This window comes from Lemur catta, chromosome 26 (assembly GCF_020740605.2).
Source record: "Lemur catta isolate mLemCat1 chromosome 26, mLemCat1.pri, whole genome shotgun sequence".
NCBI lineage: Eukaryota > Metazoa > Chordata > Mammalia > Primates > Lemuridae > Lemur > Lemur catta.
In genome coordinates, this window is record NC_059153.1 from 745,860 (window position 1) to 755,508 (window position 9,649).

At 45.6% G+C, this 9,649-nt stretch overlaps 1 protein-coding gene across 1 annotated transcript in view; it reads left to right on the forward strand.

The window, feature by feature from the left end:
* Positions 1-1,991: 1,991 nt before the first annotated feature.
* The window catches only part of ARHGEF38 (Rho guanine nucleotide exchange factor 38), a 70,533-nt gene continuing 62,875 nt past the window's right edge, over positions 1,992-9,649 (forward strand). The window contains exon 1 of the mRNA XM_045537405.1: positions 1,992-2,325. Coding sequence (XP_045393361.1) covers positions 2,130-2,325 — 196 coding nt within the window. The 5' untranslated portion in view covers positions 1,992-2,129. The remainder of the gene's footprint in view (positions 2,326-9,649) is intronic.

Sequence of the window (9,649 nt, forward strand, 5' to 3'; positions counted from 1 at the left end):
CAAAGCTTACCTGACATTTCCATTCCATCTATTGCAGGCACTTAGCCCCAATGTAACCCAAAATAGAATTGTTGACAATCCCAACAAACGTACTCTTTCTCTGTCCTTGTTTCTTCCTATATTAGCACAAAGCACTCAACACACGCACACACCTCTCCAACACTACCAGCGGCCTCAGTTTACCGCCTGTGCCTCGAGCTACACCCACCCGCACCTGGTGTTGTACACGTCCCTCCGATCTCAAATAAAGCTTCTCCCCCCATTTCGACATAACTCGTGAGCTGTGGCCTGAGGCCCTTCCACAAGCAAATGCCAGGCCTTTTTCAAGATAAAGTGTCGTATTTACTATAGTATTTATGTATTTCTTAAACATCTGTCACGTGTAAAGCCATGCTGCCATTTTTATTAGGTTTCTATCTGTTTTTTATGGGCTACTGACAAAGTTTCTGAGTGCTATGTCCCCAAACCTCTTATTTCCCATAAACTCTGTAGTTTTAATTGCGCAATTTTGCAGTGGTACTATAAATAATATATCTCTGGTAGTTACCAGGTGAAAAATATATATATGTGTATATATACGCCTGCATGCATACATACATATATATTAGAAAACAACTGAGAGTTTTTAACATACGTCAAAAAAGCTCTTGTTACATCTTAGAGGTAAATATGCCTTTGAAAGTAGCTGTTAAATGCATTTGGGAAATGCATTTGGTTAAATGCATTTGGGAAGGTTTGTTAAAAAAAAAAAAAAGACTATCAATTATATTAAATAAAAACCATTCACTCTGCCAAGCTATATAGAGAGGTCTCTATAGCGAGGGAAGATTTGTCATTTATCTTTTAAGATAATTATGCAAATCGTATTCAGCCCACGCATCCTGAGTTGGGAAAATGGTTTTTGTCTCTTCTTCCTCACTTACGAATCTTGCCGAACGGGGGTTAAGCCAGACTCAGGATGGGCAGCACAGAGCGGAATTCGGGTGGTCCCTTAGGATGCAAGAGACTCTGTTTCCCTCCTCAGGGTCTGTCTCTTGTTCACCGAGGGGACACACACATTCAGTGCATCCCCAGAGCTGCTGAGAACGTCCCCCTTGAGAGATGGCAGCAAATACAGGAAAAACAACTTCAGAAAAATTACTGAAAGGCGCATGATTGCTTGCCCTTCTCTTTCCCCACCCTCACCCCTGTCCTTCCCACTTTCCTTCTGCCTCTCCCAGGGCGAGCTGTCCTTTCCTGGCAGGTGACAGGGAAACGACTTACAGAAATCAAACCCGGACACGGTGCTCATCTTCCTAAAGACAGGGACATGGCAGGCCAGGGCGGGATCACGACAGGGGTGGTGTCAGGCCGGGGCGGTGTGGCGGGTGACAGATCCCCCCCCCCCGGAAGGGCTCTCGCTGCCCTCCGCTGCCCTCGCCTGCCGCCGGCTCACGCGGGACGCGAACCTTCATTTTCCCGGGAATGTGCATCAGGGTCTGGCAAGCATGTTTTTAGTAAATAATGTCTGAAAGTTCGCGGTTTAAAGGTGGATGCATCGCTCTGAGTGCACGCAGTAATCATGCAAGATGACTCTGGTGATGCAAATGCAAATTCTCACAGCCTGGCACTGCTGACGCCGAGGGTCACAGGTGAGTGACTCCAGCCAAGAGCCACACGGAAGCCTCCAGGCGGCAAACCGCAGGGCAGAGTCCCCGGGGCACCTGCACACGCCCATAGGCACACGGCGAACCCACAGGCTGCAGGCTGTGTGGACGTGTCCTTCCTCCCTTGCTCACTTCCCTGTGCCCCCAGCCCCCAGCCCTCGCCCCACACAATGGCATTTTTGTTTGCTCCAGTAGCATGTGACAGCACGGTCCCTGCTTTGCCCAGCTCTGCGCTGCAAGTCTCTCAGGTAACAGGTGGCAGCTTCCCCTGTTGGATTCCAGGTACGAGAAAGAATGACCTCATCGGGGTGGAGCTCTGGGACTCCCAGAGAGGTGGCAGTCACAGCCAGGCAACCCCGGAGCGAAGCAGTCCAGGTAGAAAGGGGTGGTTAAACGGGTCACTCCAGCGGCTTCAGCCCTCAGCCTGGGGCTCCTTAGCCATCAGCCGTCACCTGCAGCCCCTGGAGCTTGTCCCTGCCTCAGATGGAGCCCAGGGACGCCACTGGGAGAGAAAACACGGGCTCCAAGAGAAGGAACCTGGCCTTCCTGAGGCCCAGACTGTACATGCTGGAGAGAAGGAAGACAGACACTGTGGTGGACAGCAGTGTCCCCGGGGACCACTCTGGGGCCCTGAGGAGGAGCCAGTCGGACAGGACCGAATACAACCAGAAATTACAAGGTAACCGGACAGAGGTCAACTGTCCCATGTGACCACACTCCCAGCTATGTTTCTGCTACTCTTCCATCTGCAAAAAAAAAATACTCAAGGCAGAGAAGAAAATCAAATACACCTTTTCTTTCTCTCTCTCTCTCTCTCACACACACAAGGAAAGGAAATGGGACTTGTAAATTACAGGAAAAAAATTTATTCTATAATTCGATAGTTCTGGGTTAGCCTTAATATTGCTGGGTTTTTTTGTTTTTTTTTTTCTGGTGAGGGTAATATTTTTCTTCTACCTTCCCCTTTTCTTTTCCCTTCCCTACCTCATTTAAGAAGTGGGAAGCCCCAGAAAGCAAATGATTCAGAAACCTCACAAAACAGTTAGGTGGGCGATGTCACACCGTGAGACCTATCTAGTGAGATTGGGCTTATCTCTGAGAGATGCATGAGAAACTCTAATCATGTTCGTGCAGAATAAGGAAGGTGGTAGCCAGTGGGATGACAGAACAGGATTTGCAGAAAAAAATCACTTAGGGGATCATTGCCTTAGAGTGAATCAAAGAACCCCCAAATACGGTAAGAAAGGTTTAGCACGCTCATGTTGAAATGACTTTTGAGGAAATAACTTCAGTTTATTTTGCAATGGCCTTAAGATAATTTGGCCCAATTCTCATAGAGTGTCCCATTTCGGGTCCTGAATTTCTGTCCCTTCCCATCTACCTCTCTGTTTTCCCTGCCTGTCTCCCGAAGGTCGTCTGTCCTTGTAAAACGTCATGTGATGTTGATATTGGGCGGAGGTTTGAGTCTCTGCTGTGGTACTTGTTACATGATCCTTCAGAACCCGCCTCTGCTGCTTCTTAGCACAATGTGTGTCTGGATTCTCACTGCGAGCTGTCATTTTGGACTTAAAAACTATGAAGAGGTTAGAAAGACCAATGAGTCGTACTTGCCCGTAGCAGATCTCTTTCCTAAAAACTGAGCCTAGGCTTGGTCATGCAAACTAAGTTAAATAAGTTAAATACATTTAAATTAAAAATTATTACTATGAGTCAATGCATTAAAAACATTTCTGGTAGCTCAGCACTAAAGTGTAGCAGCAGTCTTATTCTTTCTTTTAAATAAGGGAGGGTGTTGTTTGATCTTTGAAATTAATTTTTCTCAAGGCAATGGAGACACTGGAGAGAATGCAAATTTTAAAGGCGTACATATTTGGGTTTCAATCCTGGCTCTTCAACTTACAACCTATAAGAATTTGAGCAAATGACTTTAAATTTCTAAGCCTTCATTTCCCTATCTTTGACAGTGGGACTACGGATACTTATCACAAAGGATTGGCAGAATGAAATTAGAAAATTACATGAAACAGCTGGTAATTAGCTGGTATGTGCTCAATAAATAGTACTTATTTTATTTTATTTTATTTTGAGACAGAGTCTCACTCTTTTGCCCTGGCTAGAGTGAGTGCCGTGGCGTCAGCCTCGCTCACAGCAACCTGAAATCCCTGGGCTCAAGCGATCCTCCTGCCTCAGCCTCCCGAGTAGCTGGGACTACAGGCATGCGCCACCATGCCCGGCTAATTTTTTTTTTTTATTTTTTTAGTTGGCCAGATAATTTCTTTCTATTTTTAGTAGAGACGGGGTCTCGCTCTCGCTCAGGCTGGTCTCGAACTCCTGACCTCGAGTGATCCTCCCGCCTTGGCCTTTTGGAGTGCTGGGACTACAGGCGTGAGCCACTGTGCCCGGCCAATAGTACTTATTTTAGATTTTAGGAATAACAGGTACCACAATGATAAAACAGGACTTGCTGTCTATTAATCCAAATTTCTATATCTTATTAATCTTTTTCAACTCTTTTTTGTCCTTTGATAATGAGATCTCCTCTAGAAATTCAGAAAAAGCCCATTGCTTTACCCCTAATAAAATGTTTCTACAGAGTTTCACTAATTGAGCATATTTCTGGTTCAGGTTTTCCATTAGCAACATAAAAATAGAAAATAACTTTGGCTACTCACAAATTTTTGCTACTCATTTCCTAAATTTACCTAAAAAGTAAGTCTATGGGTACAAACATGGCAGATATGTGTTGGATATTTTGCAGAAGACCTCAGTCTTCTTACACGCTTCGTTCGATTTGTGGCTTTCCTGTGCTCTGTTGCATTCTGTCTTGGAAGTGGAAGGCAAAGACTCCAGAGTTAACTTATCCTCCCAGAGGATAAGTCTGTCTGTGCTTGAGGAAAATCCCCAAGGAGTGTAGAGGACACATAAGCCGTAAAGACGTGCCAGCCTCTTAAAGTTTTTAGATGTGACTCTTAATAACATCCAACTCTGGGCGGGGCCCAGTGGCTCACGCCTGTCATCCCAGCATTCTGGGAGGCCGAGGCGGGAGGATCGCTCGAGGTCAGGAGTTGGAGACCAGCCTGAGCAAGAGCGAGACCCCCGTCTCTACTAAAAAAATAGAAAGAAACTATCTGGACAACTAAAAATATGTATTAAAAAAAAAAATTAGCCAGGCATGGTGACGCATGCCTGTAGTCCCAGCTACGTGGGAGGCTGAGGCAGGAGGATCCCTTGAGCCCAGGAGTTTGAGTTACAGTGAGCTATGATGGTGCCACTGCACTCCAGCCTGGGTGACAGAGCAAGACCCATCTCTAAAAGTAAATAAATAGATAAAATAAATTAGCACCCTTCGGTTGTACTTAAAAAAAAAATTCGAATCTGATTATCTAGTGCCTAATAGAACTTTTAGCATGATTCTACTATAACTGCCATAGCCCACCCACAGGAGGCATTTTCTCATTCATGTTCAAAGCTCTGGGTTAGTTCTCTGGCCTGTATGATACTATCATGCAGATGAGTCCTAAATCACCTTAAAAACCTCTTTATTACTGAAATGCCAAGAGCTTTTCCTCTGTTTTCCTTGGGACTGGTAGTCCCTGAGAGGCACAGGATAGAGACCCAGGCTGGTCAAGCCCCGGGACCGATGGCCCTAGGCCACTGTGAGATCACAGTGTACTTTCAAATACGGATATTTCTGGCACCTCCATAGTCCTCAAAGTATTCTGTGCTTCGGTGCTGTGTTACTTGAGTAAAGCAATTCACTGCTCTAACTCTTCCTAGAAACAGGTTCTCTGGGCCCTGAAAAACATCTTTCTTTGGTAGCCCTGAGCTTGCCTCTTTACTCCACGGTCTACCTGTTCCATTCAATTTCTCACATCACTTATATGTGAATCCCGAGTTGCAATAATAATTTTGACAATGGCACAGTGGGTGAGAGCTACCGGGTTGGAGCCATAGAACATGGCGGCAATGAGGACGGCCTGAAACTTTGTAGAAGACGGCGATCACATCAACACAACCGTTTCTAGAAAGCCTCAAGTCAACGTGATACGGTAATAGATGAGCTACAGTTGAGCTCCCGCCGTTGGGGGACTTCGCTCCTTAAACAGATTCACGCAGTTAATTGGCAATTATTGAAGACGTCAGATGCTGTGTCTTCCAAGTAAATTTTTCTCCCGGCGCTAGATTCACTGGAAAGAATGCAGATTTTAAAGTCACACACATTTGGTAAAATGGGCATTTACTGAAGGTTATAAGCTTTGTCTCGGGGGTCGTGATGAAGAGCAGAAAGAGAGCGAGTGGCGGGAATCACAACTACAGAGTCGTTAAGGAAACGCGGCTGATCTTTGCGCCCAAGAGGCTGGAGTCTGGGCGGGGAAGATAAGACAGGCAAACAAGCAGGTGTGACAACGAGGCCGACAGGAGTGGAGGCAGGGGCAGCGGGGCCACAAAAGGAGGACATGGTCCATTGGGGATGGGGGGAGGCTGTCAGCAGACACTGTCTTTGAGAGACGGAAACGTGGGGATGGGGCAGGCACCGAAGGGGAAGGGGACACTTTAATGTCACCGTCACCGCACTGAGATTATAACATGTGCTTGCTCCTTGCGTATCATCTATTGTTGACGCTCACTCCCCGCCCACACTCCACGAAAGAGACCCTATCCCTCTTGCTAACTGTTCCATCCCTGCAGCCCAGCACACAGTAGGCGCTCAGTAATTGCTCAGTAGGATGAATGATGCCTTGAGGCGTCCGCCCAGCAGGGAATTGGTGTGAAGAAAGCACCAAGGCCTGAACTAAGGGGCCTTGTATGTGAGGCTGGACCTATGAGAGGGTACACGTTTCCATTAATAAAGAAGATTCTTTGGTAAAAATAAATTAAACACACCAGATTCTTTCTCGCGGGCGGTTGTCCCGTGCCTTGCAGGACTCAGCAGCAGCAGCGTCCTTGGCCTCCACCCACAAGCGACGGTAGCTTCCCCTCACCAGTTGTGACAACCAAAAATGACCCCAGACATTGCCAAATATCCCTGACGGGGAGGGAAGTAAAATCGCCGGGTTAGGAGCCACTGATCTAGAACAATGCCTGGTGCGATGGCACTCAGTACGTGTTTGTTGAGTGAATGAACAAATGAATAAAATCCGTATTTCTCATCTAGCCAAAACGTTGCATTCTCCGTAATAGAACAATCACAACAGAAAAAGCTCAATGTCGGAAGGGCTTTACCAAGTCAAGTTCCCACTGTGTTCAGGGCTTAGAATCTTCCCTCTTTCACACTCTTCTCCCGCTAAAGACTGTAAATAAAGACATTTCCAGAAAGTACCTGTAATTTAGCTCTTAGGATGATCGCTGTTGGAGCCCGTAAATTCAAACCGATGCCACTTAAGTGGTTTTCAAGCCAGGTACTGCTCCCATCAGTTTTGATATGTTGTGTTTTCATTTTCCTGTGTCTCTAAGTATTTTCTAATTTTCTCTGTGATTTCTCCTTTGATTCATCAGTTGTTTGAGACTGTGTTGTTTAATTTTCACACATTTGGCGTGTTTTGGCTATAACAATCTAAATGTCCTCTTAACCTCAGTTTCTCTTTGGTTTTGACACAGTCTTTACTGTATACCAACTGCTGGAAAATATTCACTCCTGAAGCTCTATTTGTCCCTCTTTCATGAATACTTAGCTTCTCTGTTATTTTATCCAGAAATGAGAGACTGTTAGAGCCGACTGCTGGTATTGGATAATATGGTTGGGTTTCCAGTACGTTTATACATAAAAATTTAGTATAACTAAAAGGTACAAGTTTTAAAGGCAGAGAAGGGCTCTTATAAAAACAAAACTTGTGTCCACAATGCATTGCGGAGAGTTTGTTGGTTTAAGAAATGCAAACACGGAAAGTGTTCAGAGACCTGACCATAAAATGATGCAAGTCGAGTCTTTGTTCCCGCAATAAACTTGAGTCAAAACTGCAAACAAGGAATCTCCTAAGGTTGCTCAATTCTACCTTCCCTGCGAAGGTTTTTATACCTGAAGGAAAAGTTTTTGGAGTTGAATGTCTTCCCTGACACGGATTTCCACCACCGTGGTCCCCCCACATTTGGTGTGAACGAGCTGTTGAATGATTATTAGATAATCTAAGCACTTTTTTTTTTTTTTTTTTTGAGACAGGGTCTCGCTCTGTCACCCGGGCTAGAGTGCCGTGGCGTCGCCTAGCTCACAGCAACCTCAAACTCCTGGGCTTAAGCGATCCTCCTGCCTCAGCCTCCCGAGTAGCTGGGACTACAGGCATGCGCCACCATGCCCGGCTAATTTTTTCTATATATATTTTTAGCTGTCCATATAATTTGTTTCTATTTTTAGTAGAGACGGGGTCTCGCTCTTGCTCAGGCTGGTCTCGAACTCCTGACCTCGAGCGATCCTCCCACCTCGGCCTCCCAGATTGCTAGGATTACAGGCGCGCCCGGCCTACTAAGCAGTTTTTAATCGACACACTCTGATGTGGTACATTTTCAAGGGCAGCAACTGGAACATCCGCGAAATACATTAAACTGACGTAGGGACTGAGTCCTGCAATTCGGAACTAAAAGCAACCTGAGAATATGTTTTAGAGACATTTCTTTGCCAAAGATCAGGAAAGATTCCCGTTTCCTGGCTAGGATCCCACGTACTTGATAGATTATTTTCATAAGGTACAAAAGGTTTAGAATTTGAGAAGGCAAACGCCAATCAGAACAGTTTTTCAACAGTGTCTTTTTTATTTTCAAGGTCATGTTCAGAGGTCATTGGACGCCACCCACAGTGGTTTTCAGCTCTCTCCTAACGAGATTTCTCTGTGCACATTTCACATACCCCAGGAGTAAGGGACACCTTGGCTCCTCTCTGCCCTCAGCCCCCCAGCCCTGCCCAATCACTTCACTATGGACGTGTATATCAAAATATTATGTCATATACCTTAAATTTTTAAAAAAAATTTATAATTCTTAAAAATTTTAAGAAGGGAATGGAGACAATGGAGCTACACAGCCTGGCCCCTGCTTCTCCCCTCACGAGGTAACCTGCCTCCTTCTCTATCCAAAATAATTCATAGTGATGACGCCTGATTGGAACTTGTCCTTTAAATTCGGGGCACTGAGAACCAGGCTTCTTCTACTCTCCAGTGAGAATGTTACAAACTAACAAGCATCCCCAGATTCCCATAACATAGGTCGGGACATGAAGGCCACAGAACACCTCACCAATCCGGTCTCTCTCCTTGCATAGATTCGCTCTCCTTACGCTGGTCACGTGGGTTATTTTGGGGACACTGAATGGCCCAAAGCTTGGGAAACCATTTGCTTTTAGAGACCATTTGTCGAAACGACCTTCTTTCCGAATGAAGGAAGAATTGGTACCAGGCGAATTGTTCAGAAGCATATTCACCTGTGAGTCTGGAGTCTGCATTGCCCAAAGATTAATCTAGTACAACTTCCAAACCGATGCTGGAATTGCCTTTACAGCATTCTGCACGGACGTTTGATGACTGAGCCTCTACCTGAACTCCTGGAGTCAGCGGGCCAGGGAGACAGGATGCCAGTACTTTCTCGAGTGTCTGGTCACATTCTTGGGGCAGTCTCCTTACATCGAACCATTAACTCCCGTCCTATATCGTTTCTTCAGTTGTCTCAGCTTTGCTTCTGGGGTCAGCCAAGAGAACACGCTCTCTTTACTGGCACACATTGTGACCTGAGCTTTTTTTTTTTTCTGTACCAACTTTTTACAGTTCCTTTTGTCAAGTTCTCCATTCTCGGGAAGTGGCGTCGACATGGAAAATGTCTCACGTATCAGTTACTAGAATCCTATTAACTTGAACTGAAATAAAATTACTTCCGCAACAGCAGAGACTAAGATGGAAATTAAGCTTCAGGCTTGAAGCGAATCCATTTACACACACACACACACACACACACTCACACTCACACTCACACACTCACACACACTCACACACTCACACTCACACACTCACACACTCACACAC